The sequence below is a fragment of the Fusarium flagelliforme genome, assembly GCF_020744385.1.
Source record: "Fusarium flagelliforme strain FIESC 12 MPI-CAGE-AA-0113 chromosome Unknown B0J16scaffold_1, whole genome shotgun sequence".
NCBI classification, from domain to species: domain Eukaryota; kingdom Fungi; phylum Ascomycota; class Sordariomycetes; order Hypocreales; family Nectriaceae; genus Fusarium; species Fusarium flagelliforme.
In genome coordinates, this window is record NW_025763503.1 from 6,259,689 (window position 1) to 6,285,220 (window position 25,532).

General features: G+C 48.7%; 9 protein-coding genes across 9 annotated transcripts; 4 read left to right on the top strand and 5 right to left on the bottom strand.

Annotated features, from left to right (window-relative positions):
* Positions 1-1,078: 1,078 nt before the first annotated feature.
* On the top strand, positions 1,079-2,101 carry B0J16DRAFT_378763 (uncharacterized protein; the record flags this gene model as incomplete). The annotated part of the gene is made up of 1 exon (XM_046130944.1): positions 1,079-2,101. The coding sequence occupies one exon, from the start codon at positions 1,079-1,081 to the stop codon at positions 2,099-2,101; it is 1,023 nt and encodes a 340-aa protein (XP_045989961.1).
* A 184-nt stretch (positions 2,102-2,285) lies between these two features.
* B0J16DRAFT_330232 (Isochorismatase-like protein) lies at positions 2,286-3,318 on the top strand. The gene is made up of 2 exons (XM_046126428.1): positions 2,286-3,014; positions 3,063-3,318. Exons 1-2 carry the CDS (start codon positions 2,619-2,621, stop codon positions 3,246-3,248), a joined length of 582 nt encoding a protein of 193 aa, XP_045989962.1. The 5' UTR covers positions 2,286-2,618; the 3' UTR covers positions 3,249-3,318.
* B0J16DRAFT_392025 (cytochrome P450) lies at positions 3,042-5,030 on the bottom strand (the record flags this gene model as incomplete). The annotated part of the gene is made up of 3 exons (XM_046131968.1): positions 3,042-3,427; positions 3,480-4,670; positions 4,716-5,030. 3 exons carry the CDS (start codon positions 5,028-5,030, stop codon positions 3,305-3,307), a joined length of 1,629 nt encoding a protein of 542 aa, XP_045989963.1. The 3' UTR covers positions 3,042-3,304.
* Positions 5,031-7,287: 2,257 nt separating this feature from the next.
* B0J16DRAFT_330235 (S-adenosyl-L-methionine-dependent methyltransferase) lies at positions 7,288-8,993 on the top strand. Its single transcript, XM_046126429.1, has 9 exons — positions 7,288-7,533; positions 7,581-7,726; positions 7,772-7,813; positions 7,860-7,926; positions 7,977-8,004; positions 8,061-8,073; positions 8,122-8,211; positions 8,258-8,600; positions 8,653-8,993. Exons 1-9 carry the CDS (start codon positions 7,384-7,386, stop codon positions 8,884-8,886), a joined length of 1,113 nt encoding a protein of 370 aa, XP_045989964.1. The 5' UTR covers positions 7,288-7,383; the 3' UTR covers positions 8,887-8,993.
* Positions 8,994-9,833: 840 nt separating this feature from the next.
* Positions 9,834-12,627, top strand: B0J16DRAFT_330240 (uncharacterized protein). Its single transcript, XM_046126430.1, has 6 exons — positions 9,834-10,320; positions 10,384-10,407; positions 10,462-10,488; positions 10,543-11,702; positions 11,759-12,019; positions 12,074-12,627. The coding sequence occupies exons 1-6, from the start codon at positions 10,266-10,268 to the stop codon at positions 12,533-12,535; spliced, it is 1,989 nt and encodes a 662-aa protein (XP_045989965.1). The 5' UTR covers positions 9,834-10,265; the 3' UTR covers positions 12,536-12,627.
* A 144-nt stretch (positions 12,628-12,771) lies between these two features.
* Positions 12,772-14,089, bottom strand: B0J16DRAFT_378768 (Alpha/Beta hydrolase protein; the record flags this gene model as incomplete). The annotated part of the gene is made up of 3 exons (XM_046130945.1): positions 12,772-13,340; positions 13,401-13,819; positions 13,872-14,089. 3 exons carry the CDS (start codon positions 14,087-14,089, stop codon positions 12,772-12,774), a joined length of 1,206 nt encoding a protein of 401 aa, XP_045989966.1.
* A 565-nt stretch (positions 14,090-14,654) lies between these two features.
* On the bottom strand, positions 14,655-15,652 carry B0J16DRAFT_330243 (aminotransferase). Its single transcript, XM_046126431.1, has one exon. It carries the CDS (start codon positions 15,635-15,637, stop codon positions 14,660-14,662), a length of 978 nt encoding a protein of 325 aa, XP_045989967.1. The 5' UTR covers positions 15,638-15,652; the 3' UTR covers positions 14,655-14,659.
* A 412-nt stretch (positions 15,653-16,064) lies between these two features.
* Positions 16,065-18,012, bottom strand: B0J16DRAFT_367433 (cytochrome P450; the record flags this gene model as incomplete). The annotated part of the gene is made up of 5 exons (XM_046130129.1): positions 16,065-16,395; positions 16,445-16,765; positions 16,822-17,055; positions 17,113-17,176; positions 17,225-18,012. The coding sequence occupies 5 exons, from the start codon at positions 18,010-18,012 to the stop codon at positions 16,273-16,275; spliced, it is 1,530 nt and encodes a 509-aa protein (XP_045989968.1). The 3' UTR covers positions 16,065-16,272.
* Positions 18,013-24,349: 6,337 nt separating this feature from the next.
* Positions 24,350-25,215, bottom strand: B0J16DRAFT_330248 (uncharacterized protein). Its single transcript, XM_046126432.1, has one exon. It carries the CDS (start codon positions 25,155-25,157, stop codon positions 24,369-24,371), a length of 789 nt encoding a protein of 262 aa, XP_045989969.1. The 5' UTR covers positions 25,158-25,215; the 3' UTR covers positions 24,350-24,368.
* Positions 25,216-25,532: the final 317 nt, after the last annotated feature.

Below are 25,532 nucleotides of genomic sequence, written 5' to 3' on the forward strand. Positions count from 1 at the left end.
CAGCTGGCTTCATGCACTAACAAAGATACAATAGACCCGCAGTAGTTAACTAGTGTGAAGAAGTAGCTCAGATAGTACAGTGTCTCTCACTACATTATGTGTGTTAAATCTTACACATAAGCTTGTTGTAGATCTTAACTTCGAATGAGACCAGCCTTGGAAGTATAGGTTCAGTACGTTGGCGTAAATTCTTTCTGGCAGGAACTATTTGGCTGAAGTAATGGATGTGCCGCGATTCACCTGCCAGGTGTTGAGTTAGGCTCAAATTATGGGTGAACAAAATGTCTTTGTTCAGCAAATTGAAAGTACAGAATAGTGGAAATGTACGAAATAACTCCCTGGGACCGTTATCTTGGAGAACAACCAATTTCCTCGTGTTAGAACCCTTATTTTCCTTCGACTGAAATGTTGTTCTGACTTCATATAGGGTAAGCGAGAGCGAAAGCGACTTGGAACACCACGTCATATGTGAATCCGACGATCATCTCAGTAACGTTGTCTTCTGAATCAGCCTTGCGTCTTGTGTAGTCCCTTCAAAGTTCAAACATCAGACGAACTGACCCCGTGATACAGTGACGGATCACCAATTGCGTCACTCGTAATACGCCTCAATTGACGCGCTCGCTTCTCTCCGGCCGGACCGATCGTTGGCACGACACAGCCCAGCCCACTCGTTATTTTTAACTCGTGTTAGTGGATGGTCCCGCTACCCAGCCACCAAAACTAAAAAAACAACCACTAAGAGCAAGAGCATCACCAAAGCTAGCGTCGGTCGCATTCGCAACATGCCCAACCTCCGACGTTCCATCCGTTTTATTTAGGTATTCATAGGTAGTCAAACTAAAAGTCCGTATGGATGGATCATGAGATACGAGAAATGTATGACAAGCGACCGGAATGCGATTGGCGTCCTTTGTCTAATTAATACAGTTATTATCTGCCTGTCCTCCCTGCATGTCTCATTCTAATCTCAATTGACTTATTGACACTCGTTTCATCTGCAAGTTTTCTTCAACGGTTCTTGCACTTTTATTTACTTTTACCTCTTCGACATGCATCGTTCATGACACTCGTTAAAATGGTTAAGCCTTTCAATGGATTTGACTTTTGGGAGCAGAGGTTCAGGGTTCAGCAGGGATTGGATTCCGAAGTTGAATCTGAGCCTAAGTCCGATATCGACAGCCAACCCTCCCTTGCCGAAAGTCCAGTCATTGCACCCGAAGCGATAACACCAGTGGAAATACAACAACCATGGCCACAATCGTTCAAATCAGATAGCATCGTTCGATCGAGACCGATACTCATCCAGAGCATTGGTGTTCACGATGTCCGCAATTCCATGTCATATACTCCCTCGCTAGACCACCACAGCCAATCTGCATGCGTCTTGCACCCTGGCAGTTGGGAAGAAAAAGAAGAATTCCTCACAGTCATCAAGAGGAATGATTCAACTACTTCCAGCAAGCGTAGTTCATGCAATGCAAGCCCAATCGAGATTAGAAAATCTCCAATTATCATCGTCCCGTCCAATAACACACCACTCCTACGACGATCGCCTCTCAAAATACAAACAACCAACCTCTCTCGTGGCGCACGCGTCCAGCAAAGACACTCCGCACTACCCAAACTTTCTATCAATAACAGTCCTCCTGAACACAGACACACCTTCATGTCTTCAGCAGACTGCACGCCCTGTCAAACAGACAAAGCATTCGAAGCCCTTGCCGATGTCCTCAAGCAGAAGCAACTAGCAATAATAGAACCCGCCACAATCCTCCGACCAAGCAAAGATAGTCCTATACCTGAACTCAGAGCACCTACACCGATTCGTCCAAAGATCATATCACAGCATCTCGAGAGGGCGCAGCTTTGGGCTGAGAGTCAAGAGGACTTCGATAGCTCTACGGCAAGCAGCTTGTCCAGCCCCATGAGCCCCATGATGCCGATTGATATAATGGATACTAAGAAGAGCCCTGTCAAGCCGGAGATAGTGCCTATGGGGTGTAATCTGGATCACGACTTAAATGACTTTCTGAAGTGGGAGTCCAAAAATGTTTGTGCCTATGGTTATGGCACGAATGGATGGAGTTTCTCCCCATAAATGGATGATGATGGATATGCTAGGAAATAGGATACCGGATTTTCTAGAATGATAATGTTTCATAATAATACCCTAATATTAATGTTATTAACAAGATCCCCTTTACATATAATGTCTGTAGTTGGACATCTCAAAGATCGATGCAGAAAGTGACCCACAACTTCGGGTTTTGTGCCCGTCTTCGGCTAGAGTCAAGGACTTTATCCAATAAATGACGTCGTTCTAGACTTCGGACCAAGGGACCTAAGACTGAAGACAACGTCTAGAACGTGCGCTTGGTCATCTATCCCACTTCAATAGCGTAACTAATGGGGCAATTTGAGTTGATCAATTGCCGGGGGTCTTTCCAATTACGTGAATTCGCCTTCTTCATCACGTTAAAGCTTAGTAACCGGGATATCTCAAAATTAGTGCTCCAGTGAGGGGGTCATGATTCACCAGACGAGACAAGTATAAAAGTCCCAATCGGGCACTTGCAGCAACTTTATCACAAACAATTTATACCAATAAATTCAAAATGGCTTCAGCTACCTCCTTCCGTGAACTCATCGGCGTCCAGCCCTCCAGCGCCAGCTCTACCGACAGCGTCCTGATCATCATCGACGCCCAAAACGAATATGCCGAAGGCAAGCTCCAAGTCACCAACGTCTCTGAATCTCGCAAAGTTATCGCCGCACTCCTAGAGAAGTACAGAGCAGCGAACGGAAGTATCGTACACGTCGTGCATGCTACTCCAGAGGGCGCTCCTGTGTTCACTCCCGGTACAAAACTTGCAGAGGAGTTTGATGAGCTTAAGCCTAGAGATGGAGAGGCGGTGATCCAGAAGAACTTTCCTGGATCCTTTGCCAAGACAGATCTCCAGGAGGTTTTGGACAAGACAGGCAAGAAGAAGGTTGTTCTTACTGGATATATGGTAAGTCAAGCAGAGTCATGAGGAGAAGTGAAGCTAACTCGAGTTTAGGCCCATGTTTGTGTCTCGACTACTGCACGACAGGCTGCTGAGCGTGGCTTCGATGTTTTGATTCCCGAAGACGCTGTTGGTGATCGAAACATCCCTGGTGTTGACGCTGAGCAGCTTGTCAAGGTTGCTCTGAGTGAGATTGGCGATGCCTTTGGAACTATCATCAAGAGCAGCAGCATTGCGTAGATCACGACAAAAGGATAGAAATTTAGACAATATTCGATTTATTACAATATCTAGAATTATTTTTCGGAGAATTCTGGCTGTACCAGTTCCCTTCTTGTGAATCTCACATTAAAGTCAGTCTGCTTGACGAACCATGCGTTGATAATCTTCCACTCCTTGCTAGGGTCATCAAAGCCGATCTGTCTCAAGTTAGTATATCGTTACATAAAGGAGAGAATGAGTGAAGCTTACCTCGAATCTTCTCAGAAGACTTGGCACAACCTTGTAAATCTCCAAGAGACTAATGTTCTTGCCAATGCAAGTTCGGCTACCCATGCCAAACTGGAACATCATGCCAGTCATCTTCTTGATACGCTTATCCTCATCTTCAGGGTTGAGGCTAGGGTCAGGAAGCCAACGCTCAGGACGGTAAGTATCGGTATCAGGGCCGAAGATTTCCTCGCGGTGGTGGATCAACCATGCAGAGACACCAACAATGGTACCGCCCTTGACAAACTCGCCGTTGATCTCAGCACCTTGAGGAGGAACAATTCGCTCGAGGGGAAGACCAGGGGCGGGATGCATGCGGAAGGCTTCTTGGACACAAGCGTGAAGGTAGGGGAACTTCTGAGCTTCTGCGAAAGTGACAAGACCAGTCTCGTAGTCAGAGAAAGTACCAGATTTGGCAGCATCGTCGAGTTCCTTCTTGAGCTTCTCGTAGCAAGCAGGGTTTCGAAGAAGGTAGTAGAAAACAGCAGACAGTGTAATGGCAGTAGTCTCCGAACCAGCAAAGGCCATAGAGACGGCCATAGTCTGGACGAGAGTATCAGTCATAAAATCAGGACGAGCTTCGCGAGCAGCGATGAACTTGGACAGTAAATCTTGACCGAGAGGCTGCTTCTTGATGTTGCTAGTAGGCAAGGCGTCGTTGGCGTGGAGTTCAGGAATGAGACGTTCAGCCATGCGAGCGCGTGCAAATCGTGCAACAGGGAAAGTAGAGTCAAAAAGACCCCACTGAGAAAGCTTAAGGTAAAGGGGATTCTTCAAGAACAGAAGATCAAGGAAGGGAATCTGTCCAACGGGTGCAACATAGAGGAAGAGTTTGGACAGGTACGCGACGATACCCTCAACATCTTCATTCTTCTCAATAAAGCCATGACGCTTGCTGTAAGTGATCTCGCCAATGACGTCGAAAGCGTAGAACTGCAGCCACTGTGTAAAGTCACAGACATCAGACTTCTTAGCGAAGAGGTTTTCTGTCTGGTCGAGGAAGAGCTTAGTGGTGTTATCCACAAAAGGCTCGTACTGGACAAGGGCGCTCATGGAAAAGGCAGAGTTGACACTGCGGCGGAATGAGGAGTGGAAGTCATTGTCGGTTGTGCTGAAGAGGGATGCTAGACGGTGGCCTTGGACCACTGATTGTTGAACAATGTAAAAGTCGGACTATGAAGTTAGCATAGCTCCATGAAACAAGGGGGAAGTAAATACCTTGACATATCCCTTGCTAAGACCATATATCTGCTTAAGAACAGCGGGATCCGAAAAGGAGAGAGTGTTAGGTCCTATCCTGACAATATCACCATGCTTAGCATGGAGTTTCCTCAACGTAACCTCAGGTCTCTGTCCATAAACATCCCAGAACCTCCACCAATCTGTGATAGAAGCCAGAAAAGGCCCAGGATATTTATTCAGACCATGATGGTATCTGTTTCTCACGAGCCACGCAAGGGTGACTGCTGTAAGTACCAGCGCCCAATGCGCTGCGAGCGCAGTGAGAAGAGTTTCAACCAAGCCGCTGTGCATGTTGAAGGCACAATAAAAATGGCAAGATAATAAAAGATGTTGAAAAGAGTTGCTGAGTCTACTACATTTTGACGGCTTTGGCTTGGTGTTCTTATATCACTTTGACTTAGACGAGCTTGATATCTCGGCTGCGGCTGTTTTTGCCCCCACAGCCTGTTCTGGGGTAGTTTGGGGAAGATGATCCACTATCGTCGGCAAGTGAGCACGGCAAATGAGCCAGGTATGCAGCCAAGTGAAGTATAAAGCATGCTTTGATACATAAAAGCTGTCAGAATTATGTGCGTAAGCAAGTTTATGCTGTTGGTGAGGCGAGGAGCGCTAATACCGACGTAATTCTGCGACATGACTGTGTTGGAGCTAGCAAACGTCGTCGGCAGATGGTAACGGGAGCAATGAATTGGCAGGTAAAGTAAGCAGAACTTGCTGATAAAGGCTTATCATTTGTACGCATCGAGATGGATATTTCGGGTTGTGGACATTACTGCATCGTTATTCTTAGTTGTAGGGTCGAGTACCCTCGTGGCAGGTTTCTAAACATGATGTGCCCTTATGACATCTCGGTCTCCGATCGCATGCGTTACGCAAGATAAGAAATAAAATGCCCAGAAAAATACGGTAGATCAGTCTTTGTATTCTTCACAGTTGAAAGAATTCTTCTTTGACATTTGTTTAACTTCTTTCGGTGATATTCTGATCTTGAGCCAAGACTTCACTCGGCATCCGGACATGACTTCGGATACCCTCGGTTGTTGTAGACTTAAGGAATGACAGTCTCTGGATCAAGATTCGGCTACTAATTAGGAAAGTGTATTAATGCGTTGTAGTATCTCAAGGGTACAGGGAGAAGGGCACCAACCTGTCTGGTACGGATCGTGTTGATAATCAATGTGTTATTCTGTTTGTACGCCTCGGAAGGTTCTGCCAACTCAAAAGCTCGATTAGGCATGACGATAATGAGGTATTGAACTTCAACAATACACTGTTCATGAAGCATACGCCATTTCCAGTAAACATGAATTTGTGGCATATGCCGACACAATTATGGTTCTAGGTGCGTTACATCCGGATGCAACGGGCTCGGAAGCTTGGTGGAATTTGACTTCCTTCATGCGTCGCTGCTCACTTTCATTACACCTGTCTCCAACATCTAATTCGTCCTGCCTCTGTTCCCATCCGCTATTCCAAGTTATTTCCATACCTTTGAGACTTTGATCATCGGCAAGAATCATAGGCTATCAGAAGTCGACGCGGATGCCTACAGCTACATATCTTTGGCACGCCGTCTTTGTTGGCTTGAATGCCAAAAGGAATGCAATGCATGTACTAAGAAATGAAGCAGTATTAAGAGGGCTACGCCGTTTACCTGACTCTTCGATATTGGTTAGTGGACTATCAACAAGACTGACCGTTGTTATAGCATCGTACCGAGGCTCTTCGACTATCAAGGTAACATCTCAATACAGAGCTTCAAGCTTCTTGTACTATATTCGACACAACCTGTAACATGAGTAAATCGTCCATTTGGATTTTTTTAATGGTTAGTTTACAAGTCATACAATTCAAAGAAACCATGAATGCACCTATACTATTGGATCTAAGCTTAGTACAAGGGCCAGAAAGAAGTTCGTAAACCATAACTATTACTGGAGATAATTATTTACGGATGAATCTGCACAAACTTATCTGCGGACCTATTTGTGCTTGAGAATGAAACGATAGGTCTGGGTCACTACCTCTATGGCCTTTCGGGGTATGTTTTCTACCTCCTTCGTCCCTCATTAATTTTGATTCTAGCGGAAGTGCCAGGACACATAACTTCTCAATCACCAGAAAGGAGCACCGTTGCGATTGGATGCCTTCCAAGAAATATACCATATAGCTGGAAGTGGTGGCTGTGAGAGGAGTAACTTGTGGATCCCCTCTCTTGCACACATATAGGACAGCGTGCACCTGCCACCAAACACTCAATATGTCGTCTGTAAATCGATTCAGTCCGCTTATATAGTTCAAATACACGATGTCTCTACAATCATATCATATCATCACATTATTGATAGGTTCAAAAGGTCACAGATACGAATTAGCGGCGTGACGTGGCATGCAGTCAAGGGGTTCGCATCGCAATTCTCCACCAAAACTTCACCGCAGGAATAGAAATTGATCAACCTGAAGACCGCCCAAAGAAATGGAAACAACCGCACAAACCAGGGTCGAAACACCAATCATGTGGGTGGGAATCGCAGGGCTCTCATACGCTGATGTAACGTAGCTGTGCTGTCAAATACCACTTCAACTCTCGTCAATTTTGAACCAAGAATCTCGTCCATAACTCACATAAGATACGTGTTCAAACATGGCAGAACATCCAACTGAAGCTGAAAGCTCACCGGGACAGCCTGCCCCGTCGTCGTCTGTTCCCGAACATACAGCAGAACAGACCCCTGCCGAAGGGTCCGGCGAAGACTTCCATGGTCCTGAACATTGGGCTACGTTGACTGGCGGGGTAAGATGAGCCCCAGGTAGAGTGATGGCATCGCTAATATTGGAAAGAATGCACCCGAAGAAGAGGATGATGCGGACTCCGCTGTAGGCGATGACACAGCCAGCTCGACCGAGTCCATGTCATCAAGTATTCTTCATTACCGCACGATAAATGGAAGGACATATCACTCTGAGCGAGGGAATGCTAATTACTGGTATGCATGTTGCTGGGAAGGATGTTCGGGACTGACAAGATATAGGACACCGAACGATGAGCATCATAGTGAGTCTATGGATATGGCGTGAGTAGGGTTATCTTTTATGAGGAATATGGACTCACAGTTATAGCCATCATTTGTTGTCCTTGTCGCTGGAAGGCAAGCTCCACTTAGCTCCGTTGAAAGATGATATCCAAGTATGTGCAGCATTCTGAAAAGTGGTCTCATTTTACTAACGAAGTTCAAGAAAGTATTGGATATTGGAACGGGAACTGGTGAGTATTCCATGTCAGCTATCCGTGATTCAAACAACATGCTAACTTGTAAACAGGTATCTGGGCTATGTAATGAAATCCATGCCCATAACAAAAAGGCTTTACTGACCTAGCCAGCGACTTTGCAGACGAATATCCTAACGCCGAAGTCACCGGAACCGATATCTCCCCAATCCAACCAAGCTGGATTCCTCCGAATCTCAAATTGTAATCCCAAACCCAAACTCTTATCGCCTCACTCTAACAAACCCAGCGAAATCGAAGACTGTACCCAAGAATGGACCTTCGAACCCGATTCCTTCGACTACGTCCACATGCGTTACATGTACGGAAGCATCAGTGACTGGAACGCCCTGTTCCGTGAAGCTTATAAAGCGTGTAAGCCCGGCGGCTGGTGTGAGAGCTTTGAAGCTTCGCCAAGAATGGAAAGCGATGACGGAACAGTAACTGAGGATTGTGCTATTAACGAATGGGGAAAGTTCTTTATTGAAGGCGGAAGAAAACTCAACCGCACGTTTGAGATTATCGACAAGGATTTGCAGCAGAAGGGAATGGAGGAGGCTGGCTTTGTGGACATCCAAACCTGGGATCATAAGGTATGCAATACCCTTTACTTACTTAACGAAAGTATAGCGTTGACTGGTTTAGGCACCGATTGGAGACTGGCCAAAAGATCCTCGACTCAAGGAAATTGGCCAGTTCGCTCGCGCTACTCTTGAGCAGGACTATGAGGGCTATGTCATGTATATGGCGAACATAGTTCTTGGATGGTCGAGAGAGGAAGTTTCGCTTTACTGTGCGCAGCTGAGGAAGGAGGTTCGGTCCGGAAAGTTCCATCCGTATTACCGACAGCGTGTTGTATATGGCAGAAAGCCTGAGTAGATCCGAGGTCGAGATGGTTCATGATGCTGGTGCGGATGAGCGGCTCATCACAGAAGTCAATTTGAGACTACGCTGAGAATTATATACGATCTTCATACTTTTTGAGCCCCGTGATTATTAATCTTTACCGAAACTCATATATAGCTCTTCCAAAGTGAAGTCATTAATTCATCCTCTCACGAAGCGCTCATTCTCAATGAGTAAGTGAGGTCTGAATCATGATGCGTCATTCGGAACAACGGATGTGATAGTTTGACACATGCACTGATCGTCGCTCTCACATGCGCTAAGCATTAATTGCATCACAAGCTTCACAAACCTCGGACTCTCAATCCATGATGATCTTGGCTTGCAGGCAATAAAATAAAATGGCATGGTCGCAACACCATACTCAAGTCAGGTGACCCGACCATCAATCCCATTTTTTTCCACAGTGGGCTCTAATTTTGTCTTTGTTGGGAGACGTTCCCAACAAAACCCGGTCCAGAGACAAATAGAGAGTACCCTAGACAAATAGAAGAAAAAAAAGCCCTGACCATTGCTCGGCCTCATCGTAATCGCATAAAGGCACTGCCCTTCACAAGCTGATATTGACAAGGTTCTCATTTATGCCTCTGACTCGTTCCACGTGGTAATGCTATGCATGCCTGGTCTGTCAAAGGCAAAGCGAATCCAAGCTGGCGGTGCAATTACGAACTGCTGTGATTATTTCCGCTTGGGGGAATAAGTGGGATGATCGCCAAGGCTGTTAGGTCTGTCTGGGTAAGCGGTAAATTGAATCATGGGCAGAAAAAGAGTGTCTGATCCTAATTTTATTCAGGAACAATCGAGTGATTGTACATGTGATTAGGCTATCAGGATACTGTGGTTTATTTGTGATACGTAGCCATGTTTTAAATAAAATGGTAGTATTTAAGCCACCAACAATAAGTAATTCCCGTGGCGCAAACAAACAGACATCCATCCATCAATCTCAACCACTAAACTTTTTTGTTGATCCGCAGCCTCAAGTTTTGATTGGCGGTCTAAAACCACTTTTCATTCCAAAAATTGACCAGATCACCAAACTGACGAACGAACGCCCTGCGTCATATCATCGTACCCATCCATCAGCAGGGATCATCCTCACGGACCAAAGGGGACAGGACCCATCTTCTCTCTTCTCTTCACTGCCTTCTCCCGATTCTCGGTGAGAATTCACCTACAAATCCACCGAAATTGACTGGCTGACATAACACTCCCTGGTCGCCCGCCCCTTTTCCTCTTTCAGCCTCAATACTTTCTTACTTACTACCGCTACTTCTGACAAACTCTTTTCTTATCTTAATTGCTGCTTCTTTTTCTTTTCTTGTGATACCTTGAAGCTATTTACACACACCATGCGTCAAAATTTACCCACCCAACCTGCCACCAACGGGGATGGCCAGGACCTGTGTACGTCCCCCACCCCCTTATAAAATTTTGCTAGGGGATAATTGAGCTGACATTGAGTTTTAGATCTTCCCGACAATATGCTTGCACGTGCGTAGAATCACGATATTGAATCGTCAAATGCATACTAACAGTGACTTTCAGGACACCCCAGCAAGCCTCATATCGGCAGTATGTTCAATTGCCCCAATTGTGAAAATTCGAGAGCTAGGCTAACTTTGACAGGCTTGGAGGAGTACCAGCAAATGCACCAGCTCTCCGTGAGAGAACCTGACGCTTTCTGGGGAAACCTCGCTCGCGAACTCCTCACATGGGAACGCGATTTCCACACCGTCAAGAGCGGCTCTCTCATCGAGGGAAACCCCTCTTGGTTCCTGGGCGGAAAGCTAAACGCTTCATTCAACTGCGTAGACCGCCATGCGCTCAAGGACCCCAACAAGGTCGCCATCATTCACGAGACTGACGATGGAACCAACGGCCAGTCCATCACTTACGGAGAGCTTCTCAAGCAGGTCAGCAAGGTTTCTTGGGCTCTTAAGGATCTCGGCGTGAAAAAGGGCGACACCGTTGCCATTTACATGCCCATGGTTCCCGAGGCTCTGGTCGCCATTCTCGCCTGTACAAGAATTGGCGCTGTTCACTCTGTCGTCTTCGCTGGATTTTCAGCTGGTTCTTTGAGAGATCGCGTCGAGAATGCCAAGAGCAAGGTTGTTATCACCTCCGATGAGAGCCAGCGTGGTGGCCGAACAATCGGAATCAAGAAGATTGTCGACGAAGCGCTCAGCACCCTCGAAGGTGTCCAGACTCTTGTTTTCAAGCGAACCGGTGCCAAGGTTAACTGGGTCGAGGGCCGTGATCACTGGTGGCACGAGGAAGTCGCCAAGTGGCCCAGCTACATCGCCCCCGAGGCCATGGACGCCGAAGACCCTCTCTTCCTTCTCTACACCTCTGGCTCAACCGGCAAGCCCAAGGGAGTCTTGCACACGACAGGTGGATATCTTGTAGGCGCCGCCGCGACGGGCAAGTACGTTTTCGACATTCACGACCAGGACCAATACTTCTGCGCCGGCGACGTTGGTTGGATCACAGGCCACACTTACGTTGTCTACGCGCCTCTGCTTCTGGGTGTTTCTACCGTTGTTTTCGAAGGAACCCCGACATTCCCTGACGCTTCTCGTTTCTGGGATATTATCGCCAAACATCAGATTACGCACTTTTACGTTGCCCCTACTGCTCTCCGTCTGTTGAAGAGAGCCGGTTCTGATCCTGTTAACCACAACACTGAGAGTCTGCGTGTTCTTGGATCAGTTGGTGAGCCTATTGCTCCTGAGATTTGGAAGTGGTACTACGACATTATTGGAAAGGGCAACTGCCACATTGTTGACGTGAGTGAAATTATGGCTCTTTGAAATTAAGAATTGGAAACTGACCGGTTTTGTAGACTTACTGGCAAACTGAGACCGGTTCTCACGTCGTCACTCCCCTGGCTGGCGTCACACCCACCAAGCCCGGTGCCGCATGCCTGCCATTCTTCGGCATTGACGCAGTCCTAATCGACCCCGTCTCTGGCGTTGAGCTCCCCGGCAACGGTGTTGAGGGTGTCCTCGCTTTCAAGTCTTCTTGGCCCAGCATGGCCCGCACAGTCTACGGTGACCACCAAAGATTTGAGGAGACCTACCTCAAGGTCTACCCCGGTTACTACGTGAGTCTTTATCCCTTTCCACTATATCAGATAATCCATTCTAATAACGTCCAGTTCACCGGTGATGGTGCTGCCCGTGACGAAGACGGCTACTTCTGGATCCGCGGCCGCGTCGACGACGTGATCAACGTCTCCGGTCACCGCCTCTCAACCGCCGAAATCGAAGCCGCAATGGTCGAGCACTCCGCCGTCGCCGAATCAGCCGTCGTGGGCGTTGCTGACGAAGTCACTGGCCAATCCGTCATCGCATTTGTCTGTCTGAAAGAAGCTTTCCGCGCCAACCAGGTCGAGGTGCATGCTGAGCTCAGATTGCAAGTGCGCAACAGCATTGGACCTTTTGCCGCCCCCAAGAAGATCTTCATGGTTGCGGATCTGCCCAAGACTCGCTCTGGAAAGATTATGCGCCGTGTCTTGAGAAAGATTGTTATGGGTGAGCAGGATCAGTTGGGTGACACTTCTACCCTTTCCGATCCTTCGGTCGTGGAGAAGATTATTGAGGTTGTCAAGAGCGGTTAATGGGAAATGGAAAGAAAATTGGAATAGAAGGGCAAGGAAAGATTAAAACGGCTTTGATATCATTATTAATTAAAACATTTATTATTTCGTTCAAAGAGCAAGAACTTATATGTCTGCGATGGTCTTGACTTGTGAATCTACCATCATGAATATCATAAACTGAGAAGCCGATAAGGGTGCGAGCCGTGGAAAACTATACCCTTAGACTTCAATCATCCTATCTGAAAAAATGATTTTCAGACCTTCAAACTCCCATCATCAGAAATCTGCTTCACAAAATCTTCAAAGTCCTTCAACAAATCCTCGGGCTTCTCCAGCGCCGCAAAATGCCCACCACTCTCATGCCGTCTAGAAAACACCAAATTTCCCGTCGTCTCAACCCAAGCAGTAGGAATCGGCGCAAGCTCCTCCGGAAACCAACTATATCCCAAAGGCTTGGTAATCTTCCAATCCGGCCCATCATGTGAACCTCCCGTGCCAGGCGCGAAACGCTGACGGTATGGGTAGATGGATGTAGGGAACGAGTCAGTGAACCAGTAGAGGGATACTGAGGTGAGGATTTCTTCCATGGGTGGATCTTCGTCTGTCCAGTGCAGGAATTTCTCGCCGAACCAGGATAGAAGCGCGATTGGGGAGGACGAGAGAACAAACCCGATTGTGCTAGGCTTGGTGGCGTGGAAGAGAGCGTATGCTGAGCCGCGGGTTTGGAATTCTTCAGCGCGGGCCAAGCCTTTCTTTTCGGCTGGTGTGATTTCACCTGATGCGTTGGAGGGTTCTTGCATGATGCAAAAGTTGAGATGGGCGGCTGTTACAGTGTCAGTGTCTCTTGCAATAGCAAAAGCAGGCGATTTGGGACGTCACATACCTTTGCACTCCTCGTGGCTAACAGCGAGCACTCGAGCAACTCTGCTACCAATATCTCCACCCTGAGCAACATATCCACTACCAAAGCCCAGCTGAACCATAAGAGTATTAACAATGCGGGCAATATCCTCAACGCGGAAGTCTCTGTCCAGAGGAGGCTTGCTCGAAAAGGCATAGCCAGGCAGAGACGGGACAATAACGTGGAAAGGAAGCGTCTCGGGAGTATATCGTTCCTTGAGAATCGAGAGAATCTTGAGAAACTCGAGGAAGCTGCCTGGCCAGCCATGGAGTAATGCGACAGGAACAGCATCCGGCTTGGTCGAGAACAGGCCTGTGAAGTGAATATCGAAATCGCCTGCTTCGTCCTTGATGGGTACGGTCCAGTGATTGAATGAGTTGATATGCTTTTCAGCAGTTCGCCTGTTATAATCATTAGCCACTGGAACAGGCTGTAGCATTGTCCATGACTTACCAGTCAAACTTCATCCAAGCAGCTTTGGCATCAGTGAGCCATTGGTGCGTGATACCGTAGTTGTGTTCCTTCTGCGTAGATTCGTAGGTAGGTGGTGCGATCTTGCCCAGCTTGACAAGCAGTTTGAGCTCCTCAACCTTTTCATCTTCAATTGAGACGTGGTAAGGCTTTGGCTGGGCCTGAGCGCCAGCGGGGATTTGTGCGTAGCTGTCGGCCATGTTGAAGTTGATAGAGTATCGAGGTGATTGAAGCTTGGGAGAGGTATCAAAATTCAGAGGTTGAAATGAATGTCTCCTTTGATATCGCGTTTCTGCTTGTTGAGTTATGCAGAATGAAGTGCTGTGATGGAGGTTATAAGGGTAGTTATTATATCGTGTCACGCCACTGAGGGGATGTTGCATGGAGTTTAGCGTTACGTCATGCAATTCAGCTCCAAGTAAAACGGCGACCAAAACAGCTATAATTTCGTTATTCGAATGAATAAATTACAAATCAATCATCGCATTTCAAGGGTCACACTCTTTATTTGTATCTCGGTGGTTTGTAAGCGGGCAAATTGGATGTCGTCTACAGGGCGCGTCTTATCCTCCTGGCATTTCCCCGCCTTCTTTGTTGGAGCGTAACACAACCCCCGCTGCACACCTTGAACAAGACAAGCACCTGATGTTTTCGTCTCAGTGACCAAATTATTAATTGAGGAAAAGGCGTGAAAGGCATACAAGTCAAATTATAACTTCGTTATGCAGAGAACAATCTGAGTGATCATACAAGACATCAACCCCGATTGACTACAGCTTCGTCTTCTGGTACTCAACCTTGAAGCTGAACTCATCCTCCCAATGCATAGCCCAATACCGATCCCAAATAGCCTTCGTCTTAGGTCCAACCTTTCCATCCTTGACAGGCTTCCCATCCAAAGTAGTGATAGGCATGATTCCTCCAGCAGTAGTACACATGAAGATCTCATCAGCATCGTAAACCAGCTGGACAGGGACATGCTCGATACGAGTCTCATAGCCGCAATGATTGGACGCATCGATGACACTCTTTCGGGTGATGCCCTGTAGTACTCCTCGGGATGGGTGGTAGAGAACGTTGTCTTTGACGAAGACCACGTTGAAGCCTGAGCCCTCGGTGATGTTGGTGTCACCGTCGGTCAGGAAGGGGTATTGGGCTCCTCGGTCGTAGGCTTCGAACATACCGCGGGTGAAGTCGTTCCATTGGAGGTTCTTAATGGTAGGATCCATTGAGCCAGGAGGGATACGACGAACGGTACGGGCGATGACAGCAGTTCCTCCATGGTACTGCATCTCAGGTTTCATGACCCAAACATACGGAAGGACAAGCAAGTAAAGATGGTTCTGGAGGACCTCTCCAGGAGTCGTCTCCCTCACAGGTTTATTGCCCCTTGTGACGATGATCTCAACGAAAGCATCCTTAATCCCACTCTTAGCAAGCATCTCCAGAAGGGTGCTTCTAATCTCGTCACGAGGAATGGGAAATTGTAAGCGCATCTTCTTGACGCTCGCCTCAAGACGATCAAGATGTTCGTCTAGACGGAAAAAGCGACCGTCCCAAACGGCAGGGACGTCGTAGGTCAAGTCGCCATGCATGAAACCTTGGTCCATGATGGGAATGCGGGCTTCGTGGAGGGGGACGAGGGAGCCTTCGATCCAGACTATGCCTTTTGTGAAGATGTTGTCGCTTGCTTGGAAGGCGGACTGGCGCTGGGCGTAGCCCGCGAAGATGCTGTCCATGGTCGACATTTTGGCTGTGATGGGATGGGAATGGGTTGATGGTCAGTGTTGAAAGGGGATTGAGGGGTGTTATAACAAAGAAACTTGACAGGTGGTCAGTGTAAATTGAGTTCACCTTGCTGTTCAATCCGGTGCAGACACGTCTTTGTAAAGTCTCATGAACAGAACTACAGTTCAGATTACAAACTCAATCACCTCGAGTAGAGGAGGGGTAGGACCCAGACACTTGGACTTCCAATGGTATGTATAGACCGACGGGTCCATCTGTATACGTTATCACCACTCTTGTACAACCCCAGTATCTATCACCAACGTCACTTCTTTGTTCAACCAAGAGTAATTGTCTCACCCCAAACTCGTAACTCCGCTACAGATTACTGGATAACGAGTTTTAGCTCAAGCCTCAGAGTAGTTTGTGTTACTTTATGACCCAGGTATGGGATCGGCATTTGTCAGATTAATGTCACCGCATGACCATGACACTGGGACAAAGAGTTATGTGGCAAGTCATGAGACTGGAGAATGAAGATGGCTTGCGGCTGATCGATCTGAGGCGCGTGGGGATAGGGAACAAAGAAACTTGGTTTGCATGGACAGCGGGTAGAAACATCGGTACTTGGTACTCGTACAACAGATTCTTATCTTCAATCCATATCCTCTGCCGCTGTCACTCGGACCTTAAGTCCATAATCCCGAAACAGTGCATAACTCTCAGAAACCATTGGCCTGAGCGGCTCGAGAAGCTGAAAGTCAAACACTCGGAGCAACTGCAAATCATATATCAGCACCCGTAATCATGATAGGTTGTTATCTTACCTCAAAGTAAACCTTTTGTAACTCCATAAAAGCCAAAGGCTTTCCAGCACACATCCATCGCCCATTACCAAAGTTCATCTCAACATTACGACGCATCTCGGCGAGGTCCGGGCCTGAAAGACCGATGAAGCGCTCTGGTCGGAAAACGTCGGCATCAGGACCGAAGAATTCTTTTGAAGCAAGGATGGCTGAGAAATTGACTGCGATGGATGTTCCGCCTGGAATGAAGACTCCGTTGACAGTGTCGCCGCCTGGAGGTACTTGTTTGGCTTGTTGGCCTGTTGTTACTGGTCGCATGCGGAGACCTTCATAGATGACTGCCTATAAACCCCATGATTAATGGCGTTAGACTCGACAGTCTATAAGTATGCACCAACCTGGAGATAAGGTAGCTCTCGCGACTCCGCAGCAGTGATGGGATCAGACGCCCGTCCTTCCCGTATAGCGGTGCGAATCTCGTCTTTGAGCTTCTGGTAGACGCGAGGTGTAGACATAACATAAAGCATGGTCACACGGATAGCCGATGCTGTAGTGTCAGATCCTGCGATGAACATGAAGAGTGCTTCGGACATGGCATCACCTTCGGGTAAGCCATGAGCTTTGAAGGAACTCTGCGCAATGTTAGCAAAGAATTTGAAGTCGTCTGTGTTGTAATCGCTGATACTCACCAACATGTCCACCTTCTCGTTTTCGTCCTGTTTGTAATGTTCTCGAACGTTCTCATTTGTGACCCTTCACACGGATTATTAGCACGCGTACATCATTTCGGAGATCACCTACTTCATCATAGGTCCAATCCCGTTCGGGTCAGTTTCCTGTGGACCGAAGTACTTCAAGAAGGTAGAAGAGTACATGATTGCTCGTATCCAAGGCACATCAGTTGTCAGCGCCATAACAGGCATATGCTCAGCCAACCCTTTGTAGAATTTATACGGATCCGAATTTGTCGCGCAGCATCCAAACTCCGTGTCTAGCGCCACCTTGGAAATAACGTCCATCGCGAAATAAAAAACAACATCAATAAGAGGCAGAGTCCGAAAATCGCCCGCAGCAGGGTCGGACAGGTACCGCCTCCGGATAAGCGAAATCAGACTCATAACCTGCTCATCAACAGCCTCCTCGAGGTTTGGTGTATCTCTTCCGCTATAAGCAGGCGTGAGCTTTGCTTTAACCCTATCGTGCTCCTTCGGATCACGTGTAGCAAACATAGTCTCATGATAAGGGTTGAACCGAATACCATCGGCCCACGAGCCCTTCCCGTAAGTACTCTTTGTCGCAGACATGCGCTTTACAAATTCTACATCTGAAGTGAGGAGAACCTCTGGGCCAATGCGGACGAGTGAGCCGTACTTTTTGTCGAGGGCCGTGAAGACTTGGTGTTGTTTCCCTTTGTATGCGGTGTAGCCTACCCAGAGGTAGCTGAAGCGCGCGAGGAATGGACCTGGGATGTGGCGGAGGCGGCGGTATGAGATGATGGAGGTTGTGAGGTACCATGTTGTTAGAAAGGCTAAAAGGGATATGGCGATGCCGCTAGGGGTCTTGACGGTTGAGAGATTGAGAAAGTCCATTTTGCGCCGTGATGAAACGTCCGTCTTTCACTAGTGGTATGAATGGGCTCGGAGGGCGTTCCAGAGTACTTATTAAGTGGCTGGCGAGCAGTAGACTTATAAATCAGTCAGCATTATTTGTTATCAACACACACCACACCCACACTGAACCTCATGGGCGACAGACCAATAGCATAGTTCATCTTCATGCTGTATGCACGACTGTTTGCAATTTCTCGTTCCTTTCTGTTTAGCCTCCATGTCTAGAACCAAGATATTCTGTTTAGAGCTTCACGCATACATAAAGGGTGCTGGGCCTCAGTTGGATGTCGCATGGAACATCTGCATTATCTCCCTTATCTACAATAATGACGATCCAACAGCAAATCACACTTATCCCGTCATACACCCGATACCAATGAGATCCGGGCTTTTGAGACTTGCACATATGCAAAGAATCGTTTTGGTTACATGACATGCATCAGGTTAGCGGAGAACGGAGATAGTTATCCGGTCTGCAGCTGCAGCTACCAATGAGCTCGGTGGGATTAACATAACGACATTCGGGGTTGCAGTCCCCGGACTGATCTTGGCCGCCACATTTAGAAGGTGGGTTGCTCGCCGAGTTGGAAGACCTTGAGTATCTGAGTCAAACATTGAGATTGAAACTACAAGGTATGACTCGGTGTTAGAACTTATTCGCCCGCCTGGCTCTTCAGAAAGATGTCACATGCTCAAGTCATTCGGCGCTTATTCGTTTCATCACTCTTGTCTAACAATAGAACTTGTCTCTACCTGCCTTTCTGGGGAACGGAACTTTCATCCGAAAAGTGAGCGGCTCTTGGCCGATGGTGAGACATCCAGATACCAATCGCAGAAGTCACCACATGCACATTCAGTCACGATTCATGAGTGCAGATGAAGATGTCTTGAAGGAAACATGTATTGTCGTATAGACACTATTGCTATCTAAGCTAATTCTTTTCATAACAAAACCAAAACAGAAATCTAAATACAAAAGCAAGTTCATACAAATCGTAATAATATGTCATTCTAGATATGTGCATTGATAACATCAAGGTTCCAGACTCATGATGCTTAGTAGGGAGGAGGAGGATAGTAGCCAGCAGTGGTCTTCGCGGAAGCACTGGTAACGAAAGAGGTCTCAACAGACTGAGTAGTCTTGATGGGCTTAGGAGTGTGCACAGGAGTCTCGTACAGCTTGGTAGGGGTGTGGTAGTAGGTAGAGGTCTGGTTGCCGTGGCCGAGGTAGGAAGTAGCCACGACAGGAGGGACGTAGTTGCTGGGAGGAGGCTGGACCTCGGTGGTGGCTGTGGCGTAGACTTGGGAGGTGACTTGACCGTAAGGGCAGTCCTTGACAGAGGGAGGGCAAGCACTGACGGTGAAGTACTTGGTGGTGTAAAGAGTGGAAGTCATGGGAGCGTGAATGACTTGGGTTTCGGTCACGGGGCAGATAGTGGTGGAGAGAGCGATGGTCTCGGTGACGATGTGAGGGCCCTCACCGTTGCAGTTGGGAGTACCAGGGGCGCAAGCAGTGACAGTGCGGACGGCCGTTGTGTAGACGGTGGAGGTGGAGTAACCAGTTGTGACGACCTGAGTTGAGATGGGGTGAGGAGGGTTGCCGCCGGCGGGCTTGCTAGGAGCAGGCTCATTGGGCTTGCCAGGCTTTCCAGGTTGCTCGGGCTGCTCGGGCTGCTCGCCAGCAGGCTGAGTAGGAGCAGTCTGTTCCTCAGTGACGGGGCAGACGGTGGTGGAGATAGCAATAGTCTCGGTGACAACATGAGGAGTAGGAGAGCAGTCGGGAACCTCGGGGCCGCAGGTAGTGACGGTTCGGACACTGGTAGTGTAGACAGTGGAGGTGGTGTAACCGGTAGTCTTAGCTGCTGGCTCGGTGACATGAGGCTCGGTAGGCTTGGGCTCGGTGGGCTTGGGCTCAGTGGGCTTGGGCTCAGTGACGTGAGGCTTAGTCTGCTGCTCGGTAACAGGGCAGATGGTAGTGGAAACAGCGATGGTCTCAGTGGTGACATGAGGAGTAACTGGGCAGTCGGGAACATCAGGCGCGCAAGAGGTAACGGTGCGAACGTTAGTGGTGTAAACAGTTGAGGTGGTCCACTCAGTGGTAGAGGGAACAGCGGGCTGAGTAGATCCAGCTTCGGTCTGGCCTCCGGTGACAGGCTTGGTAGCGGGCTTAGTCTCAGTAGCAGGGACGGTTTCGGTGGGGTGCTCCTCGGTGGCAGGGACAGTCTCAGTAGGCTTCTCCTCGGTAGCAGGCTTGGTCACAACCTCAGTCGTAGCAATGGTCTTGGTAGATCCGTTCTCAGTAATGATGACCTTGGTAACAGGAGGAATGATCTCAGTGACGGGGCAGACAGTGGTAGAGATAGCAATAGTCTCGGTGGTGACGTGAGGGCCAACGGGACAGTCAGGCACATCGGGAGCACAAGAGGTGATTGTGCGCACGTTGGTGGTGTAGATGGTTGAGGTAGTCATCTCAGTGGTGCTAGCGGACTCGGTAGGAGCGGGCTGGTCCTCGGTGCCGGTGACAGGGTGGGTAGAGACAGCTCCGCTCTCGGTGGGGACGGGGTACTTGTTGCCATCGGTGGTAGCAGAGATGGTCTCGGTCTCGGTGGGTTGCTCCTCGGTCGCGGGCTTGGTGGATCCCTCGTGGTTGGTGACGGGCTTGGTAGGCTGCTCCTCAGACTCAGTAGTAGCAGGAACAGTCTCGGTAGCGGGCTTGTCGCCGGTCTCGGTAGCGGGAAGAGTAGAGGCCTCGGTCTCAGTGGCAGGCTTGTCACCAGTCTCAGTAGCGGGCTTGGTAGGTTGCTCCTCGGTAGCAGGGACAGTCTCGGTAGCGGGCTTATCCTCGGTGCCAGTCACAGGCTTGGTAGGCTGAGCTTCAGTAACAGGGCAAACAGTAGTCGAGATAGCGATGGTCTCAGTCGTGACGCGGTTGTTGTTAGGGCAGTCAGGAACCTCGGGAGGGCAATCAGTGATGGTGCGGACAGCAGTCGTGTAGACAGTTGAAGTGGTCCACTCGCTGGTTGTCTCGATGGCGGGCTGGGTCTCGCTGGGCTTCTCGGTCTCGGTACCGACGGTCTCAGTGTGGGGCTTGGGAGGAGGGTAGACACTGGTGGAGGACTCAGCGGGTTGAGTAGATCCAGCAGCGGGAGCAGTCTCGGTCTCGCCAGGGAGGGTCTTGGTCTCAGTCTCGGCGGGAACGGTCTCGGTCTCAGCAGGAACAGAAACGGTACCCTCGGGAGGAGGGTAAGCACCAGAGGGAGTAGCAGTCTCAGTAACCTCGGGGACCTTCTCAGTCTCAGTCTCGGCACCCTCGGTGGTAGACTGGGCAGGAGGAGGGTAAACACCAGTGGAAGACTGCTCAGGAACCTTCTCGGTCTCAGTCTCAACAGGCAGAGAAACAGTACCGGTCTCGGTGTTGCCCTCGGGAGGAGGATAAGCACCAGGAGTAGTCGGCTCAGGGACCTTCTTAGTCTCAGTCTCAACGGGGACAGAAGCAGTAGCAGTCTCAGTGTCTTGCTTCTCGGTGGATCCAGGAACCTGGTACTCGGGAGTAGAAACAGGAGTCTCACCCTTCTCAGTGACAGGGCAGATAGTAGTAGACACAGCGACGGTCTCGGTAGTGACGTGCTGGTTGTTGGGGCAGTCGGGGATCTCAGGAGGGCAAGATGTCACAGTGTAGACGTTGGTGGTGTAGACAGTTGAGGTAGTCCACTCAGTGGTAGAGGCACTCTCGGACTCGACGGTAGTGGGCTGGGCATCCTTGGTGGTCTCGTTGGAAGCCTCAGTGGTAGTGCCCTCGGGTGCCGACTCGGTGACGGTACCCTCGGGAGGAGGATAGGCATCGGTGGAGCTGCCGACAACAGTGGATCCCTTCTTGGTCACATCGGTGCTCTCGGGAGGAGTGTACTCGTAGGTAGGAGTGAGAGTCTCGGTGGTATCCTCGGCAGGCTTGGTTCCAGCGGGAGGAGGGTACAAGTCGGTTGCTGTAGTCACACCAGCAGTGGCAGCATCGGTAGTGGCATCAGCAGTGGACTTTTGAGCAGATTCGGTGGTAGGAACACCCTCGGGAGGAGGGTAGACACCAGTGGCAGAGGTAGCCTCGGCAGTAGTCTCCTGTTCAGCCTCAGTGGTGTCTTCGGCAGGCTTGGTTCCAGCAGGAGGAGGGTAGAGATCAGTAGCGGAAGTAGCATCAGCGGTAGTCTTCTGTTCTTCCTCAGATGAAGGTGTGCCCTCAGGAGGAGGGTAGGCACCAGTAGCAGAAGGGGCTTCAGCAGTAGTCTCTTGTCCGGCCTCAGTAGTGGGAACACCTTCGGGAGGAGGATAAGCGTCAGAAGGGGTGTCGGCGGGAGGAGGGTAAACACCAGGAGTCTCTTCTTCGGCAGGCTTGGTCTCAGTAGCAGCAGACTGAGGAGGAGCAGGCTCGGTAGTAACGACAGTAGGACCAGCAGGGGGAGCATAATTGGTAGTATCCTTCTCAACAACCGGAGAGGTGGTCACTTCAATGACGGGAACCTCGGAGGTAGGCTGAGGAGGAGGAACATACTGAGAGGATTCCTGCGCAGCAGGCTCAGTGTTGCCAGGAACATCGGGAGGAGGATAGACATCGGGTTGAGTGTTGGCAGGAGGAGGGTAAGCATCTTGGGGAGGCAGATCGTAGTTTCCTCGAACTTGGTGTCGACGGAAATCTAAAACGCCAGCGTTAGCCGCGCTAAAGGCGACGGCGCTGAGAAGAAAGAAGCTTCTCATTTTGAATGTTTCAACGAATGTTGTAGCGAATGAAGTAATAAGGAAAAAAAGAACCAAGGAAAAACGAAAGTGGAAGTTGTTTGCTGGTTGTTGTTTGATGAGGAATTGAAAGAAAAGCTGAGATGGAAAGGAATCTTTATAGATGAAACTGAAGTTGATGATCGACTGCTACGTTCGATCTATCTCAGCGCGTCAATCCATCGCATCGTCCATAATTGGAAAGTCCCCATCGAATACGGGCGCTTGCATGGTGAAGATGGCAGGGTGAGGTCATTCAGGGATGCCAAAACGGGATTGACAGGGCGGTCAGTGGTTGGATGAGGTGAACGCGCTGGATAATAGTGGGGTTTGGAGATATTCCCTTGTCATTTACCAAAGGACTGCTGTAGGTTGGGCTTCCAAAAATACAGGCTGCACGATTCGCGGTCGATCATGGATGAGAGCCCGTGAAGTGGGCAAACAAAAAGTGGTCTCGCGGTCGGGCCATACAATCACATCTGTACCCTGTCTCTACGAATAACCTGTCTTTACTGACATTAGGCCAGGATAGGCTGCTAACTATGGAGTAGTTCATTAGCTCTGCAGGAACGTTCTAATAATGAACAGCATGTCTCAACTGAAAGGTGCATCTACTGTACGTTTCGTGTGTCAAAGAACAGAAGAAACAAAAAAAACCTGCAGAAATGCTCGTGTTTGGACTGGGGGTGATGTGATTGTGTGCTATTATTATCCCTCTAGCCTTTAGTCTGGCCACTCAGCGGCTATAAACAGATCAGCGCATGCAGGTCCATGATCCCTGCAAGTGGTCTTCTCATCCAATGATTGGGGAGGCTCTGCTAGCCAAGAAGATCTAGAAGAATTCAACTCACCACGTCAAAGACTCTGTGCATTAGTTGTTTAGTATACGAGATGCAGTATGAATAACTATAGAATCAAGACCTGATGTTTGCAGTTCAAGAGCGGGGTGATGCTAAGAAAAGAATCGTGAGGGTTGAATGCCCTGTTTTGTGCGGAAGCAACGGCATCGTAAATCCGAGACAACATGTCAAGAGACAAGACCATGACGAGCTGAAAAGTACCATTGTAGAGCGCCTAATTGTCTTAGAATTTTGAAGATCGACACTGAGATAAAAGTGAAGCTTCTACGAGCGGAAACGTAAACCTGAAACAAATGGCGTAGTGTTGGCGCTTATGGAAATTGGTTGGTTAGCGCGCGGTTCGTGGGGGAAGCCACTGATCGTCCACCCGGGCGCCACTAAAATGTCAAAATCATCATGGCGTTAGCATTTAAGCTACCCGGGAGTAATAAGGAATTGCCAAAATACACAGTTAAAAAGGTCAATTGATGGATATGGTCATGTCTTGATGATTGAATAATTTATCATGGTAGAATCAGATGATTTAACTTTTTCCTGTGTCTAGAGAATGTAGTAGTTTCGTACCTTTATTCAGTAGACTTTGTCTAGGAATTACGTTGAACAGATGAGTGGAATGCTCGATGGGCAAAAGGCAGTGTTCGTTGGCGCGTTGAACACAAAGGATCAGTAGCAAAGTCTCATTAAATCTATAGGGATGACATGTATTTTTCTCTAACATCTATACTGCATCAAAATCCAAGTCACAGCATCAGCAACCAATTCTGGTGCTACAAGTTGAATATCTCGTCCAACAGCCATCATAGGCCGTAATTTCGAACGTTCAGACAACTTCAACAAAGACTTATCCCCCCCATTGTCCGAAATCTCCTCTCCATTCACGTCCGACTGAAGAACTATGAGTGGCACACGTCCGTATTCGTGTTCTTCACCACTCGACATCGCCTGATATTCAGCTATTTCCCTTCCAACCGCAGCTTTATGTTCCGCACGAGCCTCTTCGTCTAATAAAGCTTGCCACGCTGTGTCGCTTAAGCGATGATTGTCTCCATACAGCGTATCGATGCCCAATCGTCTCGCTTCGAGCTTCGGATCCGATTTTGCATCCACAAATACAAAACCCTTGAATTGAGCTAAATTTCTCAATTTTGTGAACTCTCGCAGTATAGCAGACGAATAAGAGTGAGAGATCATGATGTAAGGTGGTGCGATCTTGGCAGCTCGTAGGAGAAGATGCAATTCCTCAGCTAGAGCGGCTGGTGATCTGGGTTTGCCTGCAGGGACAGGTTCACTTTGTCCATATCCTGCCCTCTCATAGTTTACAACGCTCATGGAACATGCGAGAATTTCGGTGACGGCTGTCCATTCTTTGATGCTGCTGCCGATATCCGGAATGATGATGACAATCGGATTGTGCGCCCGGCGGGGCGGGCCGTGGACTGTAACCTCGAGTTTGTATGACCCCAGATCCACAAGGGTCGTTGAATTGGGCTTGATAGACATGTTGATACCCGAGACTCTTTGAGTGCAGCGTTAGACCTTGCTGTGTCTCGACAAACCGTCATCCTTGGAGTCTGTGAATCTGACTCGCGGGGTGTTCGTTATCGCGTTATCGTGTTATCGCTATCTTATCTGGTCTAGCGTGCGAAGTTATTTTTAGCTCCGCTACTGCAGACCGCTTGCTGAAGCCCACCATGACGGAAGTGCGGAAGTACACTCCAGGATGGTATGATTCTACGACTTGGCAACAGTCATTTCCACAAGAATAGAAAGCTATTCTGACCGCTGTTGAGGCGTTTGGTTTGGTTGGCTCGGACTCGTTGGAGCCTTTAACCCCTCACCTATGACAAACACACGAATACCAAATCCACCAAGTCG

Excerpts from the sequence above, each read along its gene's own strand:
- B0J16DRAFT_330232 (XM_046126428.1), top strand. The coding sequence starts at position 2,619 with ATGGCTTCAGCTACCTCCTTCCGTGAACTCATCGGCGTCCAGCCCTCC. Across the intron at positions 3,015-3,062 it reads TTGTTCTTACTGGATATATG|GCCCATGTTTGTGTCTCGAC; the intron begins GTAAGTCAAGCA and ends ACTCGAGTTTAG.
- B0J16DRAFT_330235 (XM_046126429.1), top strand. The coding sequence starts at position 7,384 with ATGGCAGAACATCCAACTGAAGCTGAAAGCTCACCGGGACAGCCTGCC. Across the intron at positions 7,814-7,859 it reads AGTGAGTCTATGGATATGGC|CCATCATTTGTTGTCCTTGT; the intron begins GTGAGTAGGGTT and ends TCACAGTTATAG. Across the intron at positions 8,212-8,257 it reads ATTCCTCCGAATCTCAAATT|CGAAATCGAAGACTGTACCC; the intron begins GTAATCCCAAAC and ends TAACAAACCCAG.
- B0J16DRAFT_330240 (XM_046126430.1), top strand. The coding sequence starts at position 10,266 with ATGCGTCAAAATTTACCCACCCAACCTGCCACCAACGGGGATGGCCAG. Across the intron at positions 10,321-10,383 it reads CGGGGATGGCCAGGACCTGT|ATCTTCCCGACAATATGCTT; the intron begins GTACGTCCCCCA and ends ATTGAGTTTTAG. Across the intron at positions 11,703-11,758 it reads GCAACTGCCACATTGTTGAC|ACTTACTGGCAAACTGAGAC; the intron begins GTGAGTGAAATT and ends CCGGTTTTGTAG.
- B0J16DRAFT_330243 (XM_046126431.1), bottom strand. The coding sequence starts at position 15,637 with ATGTCGACCATGGACAGCATCTTCGCGGGCTACGCCCAGCGCCAGTCC.
- B0J16DRAFT_330248 (XM_046126432.1), bottom strand. The coding sequence starts at position 25,157 with ATGTCTATCAAGCCCAATTCAACGACCCTTGTGGATCTGGGGTCATAC.